The sequence below is a fragment of the Notolepis coatsorum genome (genome assembly GCF_963971535.1).
Source record: "Notolepis coatsorum genome assembly, chromosome: 10".
In the NCBI taxonomy this organism is placed as follows: Eukaryota; Metazoa; Chordata; class Actinopteri; order Aulopiformes; family Paralepididae; genus Notolepis; species Notolepis coatsorum.
Window position 1 is genome coordinate 19852399 of NC_140174.1, and position 21178 is coordinate 19873576.

A 21178-nucleotide genomic window follows, 5' to 3' on the forward strand; every position below is an offset into this window, starting at 1 on the left:
CAGCTGAAACAGTCACTGCTTTAAATATAAATCAAATATATATATTTTGTAAATGATAAGAGTGACACATATTTAAACAGCCCCTGTACCCCTGGCTGTTTGAGCCAATACGGATATTAATCCCAATAAAATATACACACGATAACACACAATTTATATATCTCATACCCAGTTTAATCGCCTGTACATTGTATATTACTATTGCACTTTACTGTTACATTTTCACTCTGGTTGGATGCCAAACCTCTTTTCGTTGTACTGTACTTGAATCTACTATAACCTGAATTGCAGTACAAAAGCAGGCTCAGAAATAGATACTAAATCAGTCCAAGTCAAACACAGCTACTGAGTCCACAGCATTATCAGAGAAACACGATTTGGCTCCATCTGCCGGTAAGACTATGTCACAACATGGATACCTCCTGTGAATGAATGAATGAATGAATGAAAACTTTATTTAACAGATTGCAGAATGGGTACAATACAGTACGGCTCAATACACACAATTGTTAAGGGGATGCAGACCTGAGAAAGACGTTTGTCTTGTTTCCATCAGGGTCCCCCATTTTCAATTCATATAGACATTTATGACATACACAACATACATGACATTTATGGCATAGGGACATATAGGTATTTAGTACTGATACATTTGTGACATAAACGGTATTAAAATATACAGTACTGTTACCCCTAGATCCTGACAGAGTATATACATATGATGGGGAGGGGACTGTACATTAGGAGGGGGTGGGTGGGTGGGAGAGAAATATACATACGGCGGGGAGGGAATATATACATGCGGTGGGGAGGAGACTGTCTATTAGGAGGTGGTGGGGGTTTTGGGCATTTACGGTGGCCAGTTTCGAATTGCAGCCTCCCGTAGGTGCTCTTTAAGAGCGGTTTTGAATGTGGGTAGGGATTCACATTCCTTTACAGCTTTGGGTAGGGCGTTCCACATTGATGTGGCATAATTGCGAAACGTATTTAGTCCCTTGTTTGAGCCGAATCTGGGTTTAACATGATTTGTTGAGCTTCCTCTGGTGTAGTGGTTGTGGTATTCACTGACCTTTGGGAAGTATTTTGACATGTACATGGGTACCTTAGTCGTATAGTGTATCTTGTAGACCAGGCCCATTGCAAGTTGCTGTACTCTGTCGTCTACTCTAAGCCATCCTAGGTTGTCAAATCTGTCAGTACTAATAGAAGAAGTTACACAAGTAGACAGGAGTTCACACAATGACATAGACCAGTGGTTCTCACACTACGGGTCGCGACCCAAATTGGTGTCGCGGGTAGATGACAGTGGGGGGGGCATTGGCAAGTTAAAAAATAATAGTAAACTTTTTTGTATTTATGTTCTGGCAACATATTCTGGCTAAATATGCCTCGTTTTATAAATGTGTATTGATAACACAGTGCTGTAATTATATTTTCTAATAAATATGCATGATCGAGTTCAACGACGTGCGCTTTTATTTGTATATTCCTTAATTCCACGTTTGATATTACACGATACATTAAGTGTGGCGTCCCCAAAAAAAATCCTAAATAAAATGGGGTCGCGGTATGAAAAGGTTTGAGAACCCCTGACATAGACTAAATAATAATAAACACCACGAGCACACATTATTATCATTTCTTAAAGTCAGGTTTCCACCCTATTTTAGTAACAGGAGGCCAGTGGTGTAGTCGAGTCTCGAGTCCCCAGTGTTTGAGTCAGAGTCCAAGTCACCAAAGAAGAGCCAGAGTCGAGTCTCGAGTCCCCAGTGTTTGAGTCTGAGTCCAAGTCACCAAAGAAGAGCCTGAGTCAAGTCCGAGTCGAGTCCCCATTAGTATTACCCTAGTCCGAGTCCAAGTCTGAGTCATCAAGGTCGAGTCCACTCCACTCTGGCAGTCAAAGAGGTGACGTACGAATTAAAAAAGGTCCACATTAAACACACAGCGGTCACTGTTTCAAAGGGAGTTTATTTACTTTGTGACACAATAGCAAAACAAATGCACTTAGCCATCAATATCTTATGCCAAATGATTAGGGTCCATTACATTTTTTAAATTTATTATAAATAATTGTATTTATCAATTAACAATCTGAGTCCTCGTCTGCACCTTCCGAGTCCGAGTCATGCGTCATGAAAATCAGTCCTGGACTCGATTTCACTGCAGGTTCTGAAGGTCCAGACTGTAGTTTTATGAAAACAATCTAAAAATATATATTATTTTTAAAGCTGCTGAGGAGCATCCCTTGAACATCGATAATTTAAAATGTTTTATTAAATAATACTTTATTCTGGAAGGATATTATGTTGCACATTGTGTGTGTGCGTGTGTGTGTGAGACATGGATTAGACTAATTATCTTTAACAATCCAGTTTCTGGTTATTGTTACTGGTGTAGAATGTTATTGTTAAGTCGTTAACAAGTCGTTAAGCTCATGATATAGATGTTATTTCAAATGTTCAATACATTTAAACTTGACCCATTTCATGACTATTTAGTTTGGGATGAGGGGGCAAAACATGTTGGTCCTGGGCCCCGTTCCATGTACCGGGATAACCGAGTTAGCCGGATAACTTTATCAGGCTAACTGTGTTAGCCTGACTTTCCGATTTCATGTACCTGGATTTCCCAAATCACCATGACAACATATCCAAAAGTTTGAGCCTGCTCGAAAGCAGAGTTCAAGTTCAAGTTAGCCTGAACTATCGCCACGCCCCCGCAAAGAAGTGACAGCCCGTTTCCTGAAACTATTCCCACAGTCTACGATCTGCATTATACCATTCTGAATTACGTTTTTGTGCTCCATTCTTCCAGAGGGGGCTTTTGAAATGTAAAATAGACCCAAAATGCTGATATTAAATTCACTTTGTCCTAAATAATGCACGTTATATATACCGTGGCGACGGTGGCGCTCGCTCGTGCGATGTACACATGATGTGGTTATTTTAATTGTAACTGGGATTAAGATGTCTGATGAGATGCGCTGTTTGACGGATTTGAGAAATTGAATGAGCCGTTGACGTCACATTAATGAATGAGGATGAAGAGATAAACTTCATTCAAAACAACGGATATTCTAAACACGGGTCTCTCGTTCATTAATGTATAAACAATGAATTTATCCCATCTGGCCCAGTGGCCCAGCGGTAGTGCTCATCCCTGCCAGTTCAGCGACCGGGGTTCAAATCCCCGTGTTTCCAATATGATTTTTTTGAATATAATATTAATGATTATACGCCAAAGTAGCCTGGTTTTAAGTTAAAATATTATAAATCTACATGCATTGAGGATGTCATTCTTTATATAGCTCTCAACGTGCACCAAATTGAATTATTCCTATATTGCAAAAAGAAGGAAAAGACTAGGGCCTTGAACCCCGGTCGTCCGTGTGAAAGTCAAAAGAAGAACCCGTTACACCACAGAGAAGATAAGTAAAAGATTGACTATACATCAATCAATGGGTAAGAGAGCCGTATCGTAATTCTGTATAACAGTTAACTAATAATTTTCGCTAGCAGGATCTCATTTGATTATTCAATCCAGCAGGCAAGTTTAAAGAAATATAATCTGATTGATTGAGGTAATGAGGGACTTAGAATTAGCCTATAGATAACGCATTTAACTTGTCGGCGAGGCGATTGAGCCTATTGCAATCTGTCAATAAAGTCTTAAATCAATTAATCAATCAATGCCGTTGAGAATCAGGGTCTCTGCCATCGATACGTGCTGGCTTTCCACCTAAAACGGGAGCGCGCATCTAGCCTGACTTGAGCCTGACTCTCAAGTCTGGCTTGAGTTAACGAGACTGAATCCTCCTTTGTGAAACAGGAAAATCCCGGCTTTGAACATCGGGTTAACTGAAGCTGGATAATGGACATGTTGATCGACTTAGTTGAACCACGTACATGGAACGGGGCCCTGGAAGGAGGTCCTGACAGCAAGAGATGGAGAACCACTGGTTTAAGGTAACAGTGTGGTTAAGGTTATGGTTAGTTTAAGGTAACAGTGTGGTTAAGGTTAGGGTTAATGTTATAGTTAGTTTAAGGTAACAGTGTGGTTAAGGTTAGGGTTATGGTTAGTTTAAGGTAACAGTGTGGTTAAGGTTAGGGTTAATGTTATAGTTAGTTTAAGGTAACAGTGGGGTTATGGTTAGTTTGAGGTAACAGTGTGGTTAAGGTTAGGGTTAATGTTATAGTTAGTTTAAGGTAACAGTGTGGTTAAGGTTAGGGTTACGGTTAGTTTAAGGTAACAGTGTGCTTAAGGTTAGGGTTAATGTTATAGTTAGTTTAAGGTAACAGTGTGGTTAAGGTTATGGTTAGTTTAAGGTAACAGTGTGGTTAAGGTTAGGGTTATGGTTAGTTTAAGGTAACAGTGTGGTTAAGGCTAGGGTTAATGTTATGGTTAGTTTAAGTAAGTAAGTAAGTAAGTAAGTAAGTAAGTAAGTAAGTAAGTAAGTAAGTAAGTAAGTAAGTAAGTAAGTAAGCAAGCAAGCAAGCAAGCAAGCAAGCAAGCAAGCAAAGTTTATTTATATAGCACTTTTCACAGAGATAACTCACAAAGTGCTTTACATACAGCAGAAATAAAATATAAAAATAAAAAGCAAGAACCATTCAAGTGATAAGAGACAGAACAAAAACACAATGCATCACAGAGAAAAGATAACAGTGTGGTTAAGGGTTAATGTTATAGTTAGTTTAAGGTAACAGTGTGGTTAAGCTCAGGGTCGGCCGTGCCTTTGCTGTCGCAGCCCCTGAACTGTGGAACAGCATCCCCACCTCCATTAGGCTTGCCCCCTCGATAGATGCCTTCAAATCTAGGCTCAAAACCCACTTCTACCTATTAGCTTTTCCCGTTCACTGACTCATGCCCTGTTTTCCTGTGTGCCTGCCTGTGTGCCCTCCCGTAAAACGGAGTTGTGATCGTTGTCTATATGTATCTATGTATCTACCCTCTGTAAAGCACTTTGACATGTGTCATGTTAAATGTGCTATATAAATAAATCTGATTGATTGATAACCATAACATTAACCCTAACCCCACACTGTTACCTTAAACTAACCATAACATTAATAACCCTAGCCTTAACCACACTGTTACCTTAAACTAACCATAACCCTAACCACACTGTTACCTTAAACTAACCATAACCGTAACAACACTGTTACCTTAATGTTATGGTTAGTTTAAGGTAACAGTGTGGTTAAGGTTAGACCTCCGGACTGTCAGGAGCCTCTGATCGGCTGACCTGAGGGACCTGGTGTTGGAATAGGAGGTCTGAGATGTAGGAGGGGGGCTGACCATTAAAGGCTTTAAAAACAAATAGGAGAACTTTAAAATCTATCCTGTAGCGTACTGGAAGCCAATGAAGGGATGCAAGGACAGGGGTGATGTGGTCTCTCTTACGGGTTCTGGTCAACAGTCTGGCAGCGGCGTTTTGTACTAGTTTTGGTTAGTTTAAGGACACAGTGTTTAAGGTTAGGGTTAGCTTCTTGAGGTAAAGGCTCCCATGTGAGCGTCCTGGGTTTGTTCCCCAGCAGGGGAACTCAAATGTTTTCAAAAAACATTGACAGTTAAAAATGTTGAATGTGTAATATATGTACTTATTTGTTCATTTTTGTAAATACGTCAATATATTACTTATGGCTATAACATAACATACAATATGTACCTTTTTCCAGGTCGATAATTACTTTATTTACATATTTTAAGTGAGATGGAGCTGGAGATAGAGCAGTAACACTGTGATAAACAGGAACAACATTATATTCTTTGACAACGATCCTTTCTTAGACGACGGCATTGAAAATGTGACGTTTAGGTCGAGGCCGTCTTCACATCTTTAACGCCATCGTCCAGAATGGCCACCAGAATGGTCATCACCATCATGGGTTTTCAGGAAACCATCACCTCAAACAGACAAACCAAGGCAAACCATCACATCAAACAGACAAACCAAGGCTTGAAAGTTTTGAAACCATCACATCAAACAGACAAACCAAGGCTTGAAACCATCACCTCAAACAGACAAACCAAGGCTTGAAACCATCACATCAAACAGACAAACCAAGGCTTGAAACCATCACATCAAACAGACAAACGAAGGCTTGAAATCCGTCCCGTTCTCTATCCAGACTTCTGCTTGACCGCCTGGAGCCCTCTCCTCCGCGTCTGATTGGTGAAGAGCAAGGCGAAGTTGACGGCGTAGGTGGAGACGCAGACCATGCAGAAGTCTCCGAGGACGAAGAGGAGCACGCCGGCCAGGTAGACGGAGCCGGCCACCGACATCCAGGAGGTGGAGACAAGAAGCACCGCGGCTCTCTGGGAGGCGGACAGACCTGCAGGAAGCACAGGGAACATCCAGCTGACTGACCTTTAACCTTTAGTAAAACCTATTTACTGAACCACTTAAATGGTTTTATCCAAAGCGCTTTACAACTCATGCCTCACATTCAACCGTTCACACACGGAGGCGGCGTCATCAGGAGCAGTTAGGGGTTAAGTGTCTTGCTCGAGGACACTTCGACACGCTGCCGGGAGGAGACGGAATCGAACCAGGAACCTTCAGATTACCAGACGACCTCTCTACCTCCTGAGACACTGTCTAACCCTAACCTTCTGATTACCAGACGACCGCTCTACCTCCTGAGACACTGTCTAACCCTAACCTTCTGATTACCAGACAACCGCTCTACCTCCTGAGACACTGTCTAACCCTAACCTTCTGATTACCAGACTCTACCTCCTGAGACACTGTCTAACCCTAAACTTCTTATTACCAGACGACCTCTCTACCTCCTGAGCCACTGTCTAACCCTAACCTTCTGATTACCAGACTCTACCTCCTGAGACACTGTCTAACCCTAACCTTCTGATTACCAGATGACCGCTCTACCTCCTGAGCCACTGTCTAACCCTAACCTTCTGATTACCAGACTCTACCTCCTGAGACACTGTCTAACCCTAACCTTCTGATTACCAGACTCTACCTCCTGAGACACTGTCTAACCCTAACCTTCTGATTACCAGACGACCACTCTACCTCCTGAGACACTATCTAACCCTAACCTTCTGATTACCAGACTCTACCTCCTGAGACACTGTCTAACCCTAACCTTCTGATTACCAGACGACCGCTCTACCTCCTGAGACACTGTCTAACCCTAACCTTCTGATTACCAAACTCTACCTCCTGAGACAGTTGTCTAACCCTAACCTTCTGATTACCAGACTCTACCTCCTGAGACACTGTCCAACCCTAACCTTCTGATTACCAGACTCTACCTCCTGAGACACTGTCTAACCCTAACCTTCTGATTACCAGACTCTACCTCCTGAGCCACTGTCTAACCCTAACCTTCTGATTACCAGACACTACCTCCTGAGACACTGTCTAACTCTAACCTTCTGATTACCAGACTCTACCTCCTGAGACACTGTCTAACCCTAACCTTCTGATTACCAGACGACCTCTCTACCTCCTGAGCATGGGCGGCGGGTGTATAAGGCTGGGGCAGGCTGTGCCTTCCCAGACCAGTCGACACATTATTTTTATTTATTTAAAAAAAAAAAAAAAAAAAAAAAAAAAAAATGTAGCCTTTATTTTTTTCCCCTGTGTACCTGTGTGTGTGTGGGGGGGCTGGGGTCCGTCAATGGATAGGTGTGGTGACACTTAACATTCCAGACGGCCTGAATACACTGAAGACTGGCAGGAGCCCCCACCCACCCCCACTTCAAAACATGGTTAAAAAAGAACTTGTCAACAACATCCCTGCAGAACTCTAACACCATATGCTTGCCTGTACCTAATATGTAGAATTATTGTTTGTTTGTACATTGTCTGTACATGTCTGATGTAAATATTTAGCATTTATATATAAATAATATTGGGCATACTGCAGAATTAGGCAGCCTGTCTGTGTGTGTGTGTGTCGCACCCGTTTGTATAAACATTATACAAACATTATAAACATAATTTAGCTGCTGCTAATGCATAATGAATGAATGGTGAGTTGTTTAAAATGACAACATACATGTGTTAATTATTTGATTTGATTGATCCGAGAGACCGAGAGAGATTGCTCCAGAGCATCTCAGAGCATTACATTTTCAACTCGACCTATTAACGCGAACTGCGAACCACAAGGCACCAGCGCCAGCGGCCGCTACTGTTGAAATGTATATAATATATATGCGCAGGCTGCTGGCTAGTGTGTGTCTTGTGCTGCAGCCGGCTCGCTGGCCGAGGTGTCAACGACGAAGGTGTCAATCTGTGGCAGCGTTTAACATTCCAGGTATACAGGCAGTAACCAATCACGCATAGGCTCAGGTTAAATAATGTGGCCAATCACATCATTCACATGATCATCCTGAATCTGATCCCGCAGGCAGAGTAAAGCAAACATCTGTGTTCTGAATTTCAGCCCGCCGATCGCTTTGTAGAGAAGCGAGGAGGCATAACTAGCGATCACCTGAGGCTGTATGTTGTTTTATCTTGGCAAACAAGGGCTTGCTCTAAGAGGACATGATGAGAGTCCGAGTTCATCAAATCGTGGAAACTTTTTAGAGCTACTGTATGTACATTGTTTTCAAAGCATGATGAGATCTAAATTACGAAAAACTTTCACTTCATTGCAAGAAAAAAAAAGCGGCACGGTGGTGTAGTGGTTAACACTGGTGGTGTAGTGGTTAACACTGTCGCCTCACAGCAAGAAGGTCCAGGGTTCGATTCCCGCTTGGGGACCAGGTTTCCATGATGCCAGTTACCCAGGTGGGGTATCTCCCAGGCCTTTCTGTGTGGAGTTTGCATGTTCTCCCCGTGCTCGCAAGGGTTTCCCCCCCGATAAGATAAACCCAATGGAAAAACATGCACAACAACAAGATCGCTAACGCTGTGGCGTCCTTGACGAAGACGGACAGGAGCACTTGGATTGGTCCCCTGGCGCGGCTCACGTTGACGCCTGTCTGCTCCCGGCTGCCCTTGGGGGGGAAGGACGACGGGATGGGTTAATCGCAGATACGAATTGCATGCATGCATCGCATGTGTGCCAATTGATGACCTCGGAGCAGGTCCTAAATTATTATTAACTTGTGATTCAATTCTCACCAAGACGAAACGTCGCATTTATCTGCATTAAGGTAAGACAATGGTTCATATATTATTGGATGCCTTCATTTGAACACTTAATTTGCACTATATATAAATGAGTGGGGCTCGCTGTAGTATAGCCTAGTAGTGTGTGTGTATATGAAATCAGAACCTGGACAGTTTGCGTGAAACCAAAAATAAAAGGTCAAATTTTTCTCACGCTACGCGCGAGGGGGCGTTCCCAATACAGCCTACCTAGAACATAAGCCCATCCGCCGCCTATGCTCCTGAGCCACTGTCTAACCCTAACTTTCTGATTACCAGACTCTACCTCCTGAGACACTGTCTAACCCTAACCTTCTGATTAACAGACGACCGCTCTACCTCCTGAGACACTGTTGCCCAATTTAGAATGTGATTGACACTGGGGGGATCAATATGAATGTGATTGACACTGGGGGGGATCAATAGAATGTGATTGACACTGGGGGGATCAATATGATTGTGATTGACACTGGGGGGATCAATAGAATGTGATTGACACTGGGGGGGATCAATATGAATGTGATTGACACTGGGGGGAATCAATATCTATGGCTCTCTCTGAAGTCTACGGCTCTGAAACTATGCTGCAACATACTTTTTCTCTAAAAACATGGGTCCCTGGTCTAAATACACAAAAACCCAGACAGTGTAATTAGTGTGGGGGGGGGGGGGGGGGGGGGGTGAGGCTGACGAGGCCCAGTGTAATGTGGGGGGGGGGGGGGGGGGGGACGGACTGCAGTGTAATTAGTGTGTGTGGGGGGGGGGGGGCTGCAGAGTGTGATTAGTGTGGTGGTGGGAGGGGGGGTTAGGCTGCAGAGTGTAATTAGTGTGGTGGTGGGGGGGGGGGGGGGCTGCAGAGTGTAATTAGTGTGGTGGTGGGGGGGGGGGGGGGCTGCAGAGTGTAATTAGTGTGGTGGGGGGGGGGGGGGTGAGGCTGCAGTGTAATTAGTGTGGTGGGGGGAGGCTGTAGTGTAATTAGTGTGGTGGGGGGGGGGGGGGGGGGGGTGAGACTGCAGTGTAATTGGTGTGGTGGGGGGGGGCTGCAGAGTGTAATTAGTGTGGTGGGGAGGGTGAGGCTGCAGAGTGTGATTAGTGTGGTGGGGGAGGGTGAGGCTGCAGAGTGTGATTAGTGTGGGGGGGTGAGGCTGCAGAGTGTGATTAGTGTGGTGGGGGAGGGTGAGGCTGCAGAGTGTGATTAGTGTGGGGGGGTGAGGCTGCAGAGTGTGATTAGTGTGGGGGGGTGAGGCTGCAGAGTGTAATTAGTGTGGTGGGGGGGGGGGTGAGGCTGCAGAGTGTGATTAGTGTGGTGGGGGGGGGTTGAGGCTGCAGTGTAATTAGTGGGGGGGGGGGGGGTGAGGCTGCAGAGTGTGATTAGTGTGGGGGGGGGGGGGGGTGAGGCTGCAGAGTGTGATTAGTGTGGTGGGGGGGGGGTGAGGCTGCAGAGTGTGATTAGTGTGGTGGGGGGGGGGTGAGGCTGCAGTGTAATTAGTGGGGGGGGGGGGTGAGGCTGCAGAGTGTGATTAGTGTGGTGGGGGGGGGGTGAGGCTGCAGTGTAATTAGTAGGGTGGGGGGGGTGAGGCTGCAGTGTAATTAGTGGGGGGGGGGTGAGGCTGCAGTGTAATTAGTGGGGGGGGGGTGAGGCTGCAGTGTAATTAGTGTGGTGGGGGGGGGGGTGAGGCTGCAGAGTGTAATTAGTGTGGTGGGGGGGGGGCTGCAGAGTGTAATTAGTGTGGTGGGGGGGTGAGGCTGCAGTGTAATTAGTGTGGTGGGGGGGGGGTGAGGCTGCAGAGTGTAATTAGTGTGGTGGGGGGGGGGGGGGGGGGGCTGCAGAGTATAAGGGGGGGGGGGTGACTGCAGAGTATAATTAGTGTGTGTGTGGGGGGGGGCTGACCCAGGCCCAGCTGCAGAGTGTAGAAGATGATGCCCAGGATGCTGTTGGGCTGGTTCAGGAAATTGTCTGGAGCCACGAAGAACTGAACCAGGCCGAACCCACGTCCCCATCTGCCAGAGAAGGACACAGAGCAGTCAGTAAATTCAAATTGTAAATCTGTTTTGGCAATCTGAGAGTTGTATGTTCAGTTGTTTTTTTGTGGAGGACATCTTCAGTTTTGCAGGATTTTTGGAGAAATCATGGCACTTGAGACTAAACACACTATATCCTATATAATTGTATATGAATTCCTCTTGTTTCTTTGTTTACATACATTGCTTACAGCTTGTTACATTACGTCTTATTGTGTTTTCTTTTTTTTTGTGGCCATCTTGGTCTATAAGTCTATAACTATATAACCTATTGTCAATGTCATAATTTGTCAAGTAATTTGTCAAGTATACTTATTGTTTATGTGTCTTGTAAGCCCATATGGGCTGGGCATACACCTGTATGTAAGACACGGAAATAAAAAACATCAAATCAAATCAAATCAGTACTTCAAATACGTTTCCAGATGTTTATTTAGATTCGATTCAGATGTATCGTCATCATGCAGCACAAGTACAGTACAATGAAAAGAAGTTTGGCATCCAAACTTATAAACAATAAAGTGCATTAGTAATATACAATGTACAGGTGATTAAACTGGGTATAAAGTATATACATTAGTAGTACTAGGGGTGTAACATTACGGTATACAAAAACGTTAGGTTATGACTATAACCAAGTTCTGTTAGTTAGGGGCGATGCTTGGCATCGCTACTGCATCGCTACTGCACTATCTCGCGTACGTGCACGCGTACTGAATAAACCACAAATGTACCTCTAATACCAGTATTAGTCTGACCACACCCCTCATCAGCTTACCTTCATAAGCAGGTGTGTGGTCACCTGCTCTCCTCCTTCCCAAGCTTTCACCACAAGGTGAGGACAAGGGCTGCAGCGGCCGTCCGATGCCAAGCATCGCCCCTAACTAACAGAACTTGGTTATAGTCATAACCTAACGTTCTGTATCGTTAGTGGCTTAGCTTGGCATCGCTACTGCACAAGGGAGGCCAAGCGGAGCCACTTGGCTGACAAATACACCCCGCTGACAGCCCCCCAAAACCATCAGAACAGGGAGGGCCGAGCCCCCCCGACCCCCCCTAATGGAGGGTAGCCCCCCTATTAGGGACGTCACGGGAGGGCGACGGACCCGACCGTGCGAAGAGGCACTCAAGCAACTCAACGCACAGGGTGAGCAGACCGTGGCTTGACCCCACGACTACACACACGCACAACCCGCATGCCACCCGGGAACGAACGGAGGAACAACCTCGTTACTGCCCCCAGAATCACGGGGTCAAGGGCAAACCCAACCCCGTGGCAAGGCCGTAGCAGCGGAGCACGAAGGAAGACCCAGACCCACCAAAAGGACTGGACTCCCTAGAATGGGGGCCCGGAGAAGTCCATGATGCCAGCATCAAGACCCCACCAGGTGGGCACGTAGTGCCCCGCCCCCCACATCGCCAGCGTATTCGGACAAAGGCCCCTCAGTTACTGCACCTGGTATTCCCAGGCGGAACCAACCAGGCCAGAACCTGCCCAGCTTCCGAGATCGGACGAGATCGGGCGTGTTCAGGTCGGTATGGCCGTAAGCCGAGCGGGCCCCGTCCCCCCAATAGTACACCGCCTGGCACACTGACCCTGCAGAATAGGCAGTCAGCATGGCCGTAAGCACACAAAAAAGGTTAACCAACGGAAGCAGGCAGCGCACCGGGGAAAAACCAGGCAACAGGCTGTTAACCCTAGCCTGGAGACTGCGGACGAGACAGGCGCCAGAGGGGACAGCTGAACACAGCCGCCCCGGCGGAAGGAGCGTAAGCTGGCGGTGTTGCATGACCAAGCCTCCATTTAACAACCCCCACCCAGAGGGGTCGAGGCAGAGAAGGCTGACACGATTGGCAGACGTCATGAACGTGCAGGGGCACCCTCAAACGGTGAACCCGGGAGTTGACACTGCTCCAACACACCAGGGAATCAACCACCTCGGTGTTACCCAATGCGGTGGTTGTTCCTATAACCCCTCAAGAAAAAACTCCAAAACACACCTGCGGGTATACACCGGCTATACCGCAGTACAAGTGTTTCAGTTTCCAAAAAGGGTTAACCCAGGCCTACGGGTCGCAAACATCACTTCGGACCGGGCCTGGCGGTACGGGAAGCACAGGGTCACCAGAGGAGGTCAAAAAACCACCCCCACAGGCCCCTCTTCGCCATGCGTGAGAGAGGAGCGAAAAATAATGGAGAACCAGCCCCTAAGCACACCGTACCTGGTATTCCCCGGCGGTCTCCCAACCAAGTACTAACCAGGACCAACCTGTGTAGCGGCCGAGATCCGACGAGATCGAGCGCGTACAGAATGGCATGGCTGTAAGCCATGACGACAGTGCTGAGTAAAAACATACCCAACCAGGGTCTCCATAGCGCTTAACCCTGTGACACCCAGACCGACCTGGCATTTTTCCCCCTGAAAAAAGCCCAAGTCCCTCAGGGTACCAGAACAGCAGATCTGCATCCCCGGCGGACAACGGGTTCAACTGATCTGGACCAGCGTGACCAGAACCAGTCCCGTGCCCTAACCACACCGACATGCCTACTCCAGGAGAAGGGCAGATATGCGTGTTGATCTTAACATGAAAAGAAGGCGCCACCCAGACGTTCGGACGAACCGCGCCTGGTGGCCCACCCCAAGGGCGTGAGACCCCACTACATATGTTCAGATCCATCCTGTCATCATCCCCCAGACATGAACGAGAATCCGTCGACAACCCACCCAGGTCATGGGATGTGGTCGCCGGAAGAGGAAAAACCCCCATCTCAGTTGCTTTATAAAAACGCTGTTTCAACCACAAGCAACCAAGGCGTGCCAGTCAATCGCCTGTTTACAGCGAGCTAGCACTATACGTGCGTCGGGACACACCCCCATCAATGAACAGGCTATTTAGACCTGTCATTGAATCCCCAAGGCGCCCAGGGGAACGACAAGAGGGGTGTGACACTCCCTAACTCCAACACTTCTGGAATAGAAAGAAGGAAGCATCAACAGTATGTATCCCAGTCTACACAGCCGGGGTAAAAAATGTTCACATTTTTACATCCCACCACCCTCCCATAGGAAAGAGACGGGGATCCCCAGAGAGACTTCCCACGCGAGCTGTACAGATTGAAAAGAATATATTGCACCTTGAGCCATGTAAAAAACTGGTTTTAGGGCCTCCGGGGAAGAGGCACCGAACCCATACACACTCAATAAACGAATTGAATCGAATATACATACAATAGAAAAGGACCCTTCTAGAGGGTCCACTCACTTTGACAATCTGAGGAGGAAGGCTCTGTACTCTGATGGAGGCTTCCTCACATGGAAGAAGGAGTCCGAACTCACAGAAGGCCTGAGTAGGCGCTTGGTGAGGAGGAGCCCTGACCACCCCCCCTGAAAACAGATCCATCACATGGACCTGAACAGCACACGGAAGTCCTACCAACAGAGACGCGCACGGTGACGTACTCCATGGCGGGGGAATTCCTGCGGTGCACACGCCCAATATACCAGGCCGTGGGACCAGGAACTCCCTCCCCCCCCCCCCCCCCCCCCCCCCCCGTAACGTGCCGAACCGCCACGTGACGGGAACCTTGAAGGACAGGGGGTGTACCCCTGACCGACAGAACAATGGGGAGAGGAAAGGTTACCAGTTCACCCCTTTACGACCCCACACCCATGATACGACGTAACGACAAAAAGAGAATATGACACAGTCATAGTCAGCTCTATGAAGCGTTTCACAGCTCCACACAGCGCACGAGCTAACCTGCTATCTGATTTTTACTAAGGAAAAACACAGAATAGAGAGGGCTCTAAGAACCCCGGTCCAACATACACATGTGCTTCTGTGGCCAGTACAACCCAGTTGTAGGTCACATGACACACACAACCCATCATCACCTACAAAAAATGGCAAAAACACTCAACAGAGGAACGCCGTTTTTTTTTTTTCACAATGAGAGAATACATCATTCTTGATTAGTATCGACCACAGGCCTTGCTAAGCACACATGACAGCAACCAAACCAATTTCCCTTTAGGAAATAAGTTTCTCCAGCAGATTTAGCACAACCTCAGCAATCAAGCTAAGAGTTACATCGTATCCCTACCACACAAAAGACACAATTAATGCACAACATGTCTGATAGGAGGTGATAAAGTCCCCAGGGAACCGGGGGTGAAAAACACAATCCTCCTATTTTACCCTCAATACGGCCAGTTAAAACAGGAAAACCTGTTAATGTGTGAACTCACTGTTCATTGTCATTACAGTCTGAGAAAGAACATTCTTTTACTCACTTGTCACCAAGCATAGCTTCATAGGTTAGTTGCCTTAGTAGTGAGTACACGGTACACATAAACACCATGATGTTTCTCACACAACAACCAGATCAATACATCACGATCTGCACGGAGAAGCTAACTGCCAGTGACAAAAACAGCTCACACACAACCCGCAACGTATCCCAAATGCATTGCAACAACACACGTTTTGGGAAAAAACACCGTTATTCACAATACATTTAGCAAAGTAAAACCAGAAGACGTGTTATGAGGTCTGGCCAACCCCGTACCTACCCGGAACGCAGATCAGCGAAGTGCAGTCACAAGACACCGTAGAACACAGCCGTCCTGTGTTGTTCGATCCGGGCAGCGTCGCCGCTCCACCAGTCGCTACAGTCCTCTTTGTTGACGCAATCCCCGTCTAGGCTCAGGCAGGGTCGACGAACATCCCCTGTCAAGGATGACGTCGTGGTCAAGAGTGTAAAACATGTTAAAATCAAAGCACGTTCAACAGAATAGCATCAAGCTAACGGCTGCTCCAACCGTTCGGGTGCTATTGCTTCCGCTCGCGAGACGCCGATCTAACGACGCACGCGATCAGAAGCGAGCTCCCGGCGGCGCGCGAGAAGCTAAGCTACCCCGCGCCAGGCCACTGACCGGCTAACCGTAAGCTATGAACATGTAAACAATGACATAACACTCACCCAGACAGGCCGCCGTTCTGAACCCTCCTCACTTTTTAAGAGAAAAGAGAAAACAAGACGTCAACACCGCTTCACAACGGTGACATTACCACGTCCGGCGGAATCAGCACAGTACCAACTGGCCTGTATAGCTGACTTTGAACATGAATCTGCCGCTATCGCACATTACATGCACATATCCCCTCGTGAAGGAATACTCTCATTTGGATATGAAAGATGGGGTCTTAACACGGTGACAGAGAGAATCCACTCGTCCAGAACACACAGGGATCACCAGTGTCAATGGTCGCGGCCCACTAGTTAAAACTATAATGGTCGCCAGACCAAGGCCTTCTGTCGCCTAGACGGCTAAACAAAGGACCCTAGCCTGGGGCCGGTTTCCATAAACTTTGTCAAGTAGCCCCCATAGCACTAACAGACAAGTGGAGCCCGCCAGCAAACACTACTCACCCAACCTGGAACGCACCGCTCCTCACAACAGCGGCATGTCCGACAGTTCAGCTGTGGCCTGACAGGTTTCACCCCAACAAACACAGCAAGGAACTGCAGTTGAGAAGCATGCAGCGGCGTGCTCCCAATACGAAAACCGGTGGAGGGTTTTTAGAATGATCATCATCTTCTAGACACTCCAGTACGAAGACAATATCGCCGTATTTCCTCGAAAATAGTGAGAGAGAAAATAAAGATATGATGTCAACGTATCCTTGTTTCCCAAGCTGTTCCTAATCCAATTTCTTCCATCATGGTGTCAAGTGTGGGGATCTACCGAGGCACCTCTTCCTTGTGGTGAAAGCGAGAAGGAGGAGAGCAGGTGACCACACACCTGCTTATGAAGGTAAGCTGATGAGGGGTGTGGTCAGACTAATACTGGTATTAGAGATACATTTGTGGTTTATTCAGTACGCGTGCACGTACGCGAGATAGTGCAGTAGCGATGCAGTAGCGATGCCAAGCTAAGCCACTAACGATACAGAACTACGGTTCGGTACGTACCTCGGTTTTGAAGTCACGGATCGGTACAGGTTTTCGGTACAGTGAGGGAAAGTTTAGGTTTAAGTTTATTTATTTGGCTTTCCATGTTCCACTCAGGGTGATGCAGTAACTGTTAAGTAGGGCTGTCAATGAATATTCTATATTCAAATGAATAATCGACTTGTTAAAAAAATATATATATATATTAGATTGTGAGCCTGAATGCACTGCATGACGGATAGGAGACACGCGATGTCATTGAACGGAATACAACAACAACCGCCATCCCTCACAGTAAAACGTTACTGAATAGAGAAAGAAGCATCATGCAGGTCCCTAATGGTAAATACTATTTCCTGTTTCATGCCAAGGAAAATATATCAATTCATGTTTATCACACCTTGTTTGGAGGCGCGTTGCTGTGTATGAATGTCCGTTCTATATGCCGCAAACTATCATTAATTTGATCTCCGAGAGACAGCCACTTCTCAATCTAGCACCAATCCTCCTCACGCACTGAGAGAGGGTGTGTGTGTGTGTGTGTTCGCCACACTATGAGGCTATGCTAAATTACAGGTAATCTCTCAGTGTTGTGCGTGGGCTGAACGAACATCCGGCCCTTTGCGCAAGTTATATTTTGGGAAGGGGTGAACTTTGGAGTTTTTAATTCTGCACGCACGTTCCGTTGGTGGTTAACGTACCGTTGCATTCGTTCGGTACACAGCGCGTACTGAACCAAAGGTCCAGTACTGAAACGGTTCAGTACGGATACGTGTACGTGTACCGTTACACCCCTAATTAGTACTACTGAGTAATAGTGCTAATCAGATGTACAGAGTTGTAGTATTAATATGTACAGTGATACAGGTATAAAGACACTATGGCAGTAAGTCATACTGGCCAGCGCCCAGCAGTGTAACTAGTAAGAGTAGGTAAGGGAAATGTACAGATATAGTCTATAGATGATATAGTAACTAGTAAGAGTAGGTAAGGGATATGTACAGATATAGATATAGTAACTAGTAAGAGTAGGTCAGGGATATGTACAGATATAGATATAGTATACAGATATGTAAAAATGATTATACAGGTATGTACAAACAGATGTTGATAGATATATATGAGAATATATAGAAGTCAGATATATGTAAGAATAAATATATATGTATATACAGCATTATTGTACATGCTATCATACAGAGTTATATGGGTTATATACAGGCAGGGGTGTAAAAAGTACCCAGAAATTATACTTAAAGTGAAAGTATGGGTACTGTCTCAAAATCGTACTCAAGTAAAAGTCAGAGTATCTGGCTAAAAACACACTTGAGTAAAAGTAAAAAAGTTTCTACTTTTAAATGTACTTAAGTACTAAAAAGTAAAAGTAAAAACTTTTTTTTATTCCGGGGCAATGAAATGTTCCGTTTCGTCCTCTTCATTACTCGTACTATCGTTTGTGGCCATCTTCTGTAGCTTGTCACTCTGACTGTCTATTCTTCTGATAGCAGGTGTTTAATCAAATATCCCCGCTTTCTAGTCCTGCACAAGGACCAATCTGCATGGGTATGGGCGGGTTAATTTTCCATTGATGGGGATTTGATCTGTTTTTAAATAAAGTGCGGCCACAGGATTAATAACGTTAATGTTAGTTCGGCCAGAGAAACAATTATACTAATTAAAATAGTTGGACCTGCAAGATTTTTACATTGTACTTTGTAGGTCTGCATTTTAAATGTAAGGAGTAAAAAGTATGTTTTTTTTTAATTGAGTAAAAGTATACAAACCTAATAATACTCGAGAAAAGTACAAATCCCCAAAAACAGTACTTAAGTATTGTAACGAAGTACAATTACTCAAGTACTTTACACCCTTGTATGCAGGTGTATAAGTATGTCCTGTGAATGCAATATTTTTTTTAATGTTTAAAGGCTTTATGAAATATGGGGTTAATGAAAACTGCTTTTAAAGGTTAGAGGTCAGTCTATCATGATGCCAAAACAACAGCAGTCAGTAGTTCAGGAATGCTGTTGTAACACGTGGCAGCGAGAGGGGGCGGAGCCGTAGCTGTGACGTCATGCAGGAGAAAGTCATCTCTCGACGCGAGCAGGGAAAACCCCTCAGTTAATAATACTGTATTAATACACTATGATCATAACAGACTATATCGAGATGCGCCAGTTCCTAGTGAATCAGTATCGAGTACAGTACAACGAACATAAGTTTGGCATCCAACCAGAGTGCACACATGTAACAGTAAAGTGCAAAGATATATAAATTAGTACTACTGAGTAACAGTGCTAATCAGATGTACAGAGTTGTAGTATTAAGATGTACAGTGATGCAGGTATAAAGACACTATGGTAGTAAGTCATACTGGCCAGCAGTGTAACTAGTAAGAGTAGGTAAGGGATATGTACAGATATAGATGCAGTAGGATTATATATGCAGGGCATGTACAGACAGAATCAGAACACAATAGTGCCTACCTGGAGGTGAACACCTTGGAGCAGCTCACAGACTCTGCCAGGTCGCACAAGGCCCTGTAGTTTGGGTCGTGTTCTTTAGAGACCTCGACGTGCAGGGCATAAACAGAGAGAAACAACCCGAACACGCACAGAGACAAGCGCGCTGTCCTCTCCCACGCAGGGACCCCCGGAGCAGCAGCAGCAGCGGCTGCCATGTTAATTACACACACAAATATATATAGAAATGATATATATATATATAATATAATAGGTCCAAGGCCTCTCTCGGTGTAGCTGGTCAACTGTTTCAACCTAAACAACTGCTTTTCACTCGTTCCTCATGGATTTCTTTATGTGGGTCAAATACAGCGACGTGTTAAAAAACAGATCGCAGCTTGTGATTGGTCGAAGGGAATCAGTGTCCCTGCATTCGATTGGACGGTTGAGTGCAGCTGTTTCTCCAGAGGTGGTTTGAGAGCCACCACGGCTGGTCCCGTTTTTAAAAGTGTGGACTTTGGTCTTTTTTGATTGATTGAAAACTTTAACAGATTGCAGATGGGTACAGTACAGTACAGCTCAATACATACAATTGTTAAGGGGATGCAGACCAGAGAAAGACTTTCGTCTTGTTTACATCAGGGTCCCCATTTTCAATTCATCATAACATGATATATATATGCCATATAGATAGACAGTACTGCTACATCTATACATTTATGACATACCAGATTTGCAAATACAGTACTGTTTGTGATACAAAAAGAGTCCAGAAAAGAGAGTATATACATTTGACGTAGAAACTGTACATTGGAGGAGGTTGGGGGGGGGGGGGGGGGGGGGGGCTGTACATTGGAGGTGGTTGGGTGAGGGGGGGGGGGGGGGGGGGGGGGTTGGGCAGGAGGGGTGGGTGGGGGACACTGTAGAAGCAAAACTGTACATTGGAATATTGACTGTAATGATGACAGTCCGATGTTTGTTTCTCGAGTGTGTTGTGATTTCAATCGAATGTTATATCAGACCAGCAACTTGCAATGGGCCTGGTCTACAAGATACACTACTACACGACTAAGGTAATTGATTGATTGATTGATTGATTGATTGATTGCAAATTGTATTAACAGATTGCAGAATGGGTACAATACAGTTTAAGGGGATCAGAGAAAGACTTTCGTCTTGTTTACATCAGGGTCCCCCATTTTAAATTCATCTGGACGTAACAGTTTTTCCTCTAGGACCCATGAGGTGCGTTCTTACTGCTGTATTGACCTGTGAGTCAATGATCGCACAAGTCCCTTATTTTAGTCACTAACTTCTGAATATTCAAAAAGCACTTCAATAACAGAAAATCACAACTCAAGTACACTTTCTTTTTATTGAGAAAACAAATGATACAAAGTCAGACACCTATAGATTTCACATCAACCAAAAAAACAGGCAAATAACATACTTAATAAAGAGATAAAAACTACAGCATTTTAAGATTGTACACTAGATATCACCAACTAATTGGTTATTATAATGGTGTATCCACCATACATCATTTTCTTATTATTTGCACGTTTCAGAGACTGCATTAAAATAATAAAATATATCAACAAAAAAAGA

The 21178-nt window shown here is 45.4% G+C and overlaps 1 protein-coding gene across 1 annotated transcript; it reads right to left on the bottom strand.

Annotated features, from left to right (window-relative positions):
• Positions 1–1948: 1948 nt before the first annotated feature.
• Positions 1949–19905, bottom strand: vkorc1 (vitamin K epoxide reductase complex, subunit 1). The gene is made up of 3 exons (XM_084323652.1): positions 19595–19905; positions 11022–11131; positions 1949–6335 (listed from the first exon to the last, which is right to left on the bottom strand). The coding sequence occupies exons 1-3, from the start codon at positions 19786–19788 to the stop codon at positions 6124–6126; spliced, it is 516 nt and encodes a 171-aa protein (XP_084179778.1). The 5' UTR covers positions 19789–19905; the 3' UTR covers positions 1949–6123.
• Positions 19906–21178: the final 1273 nt, after the last annotated feature.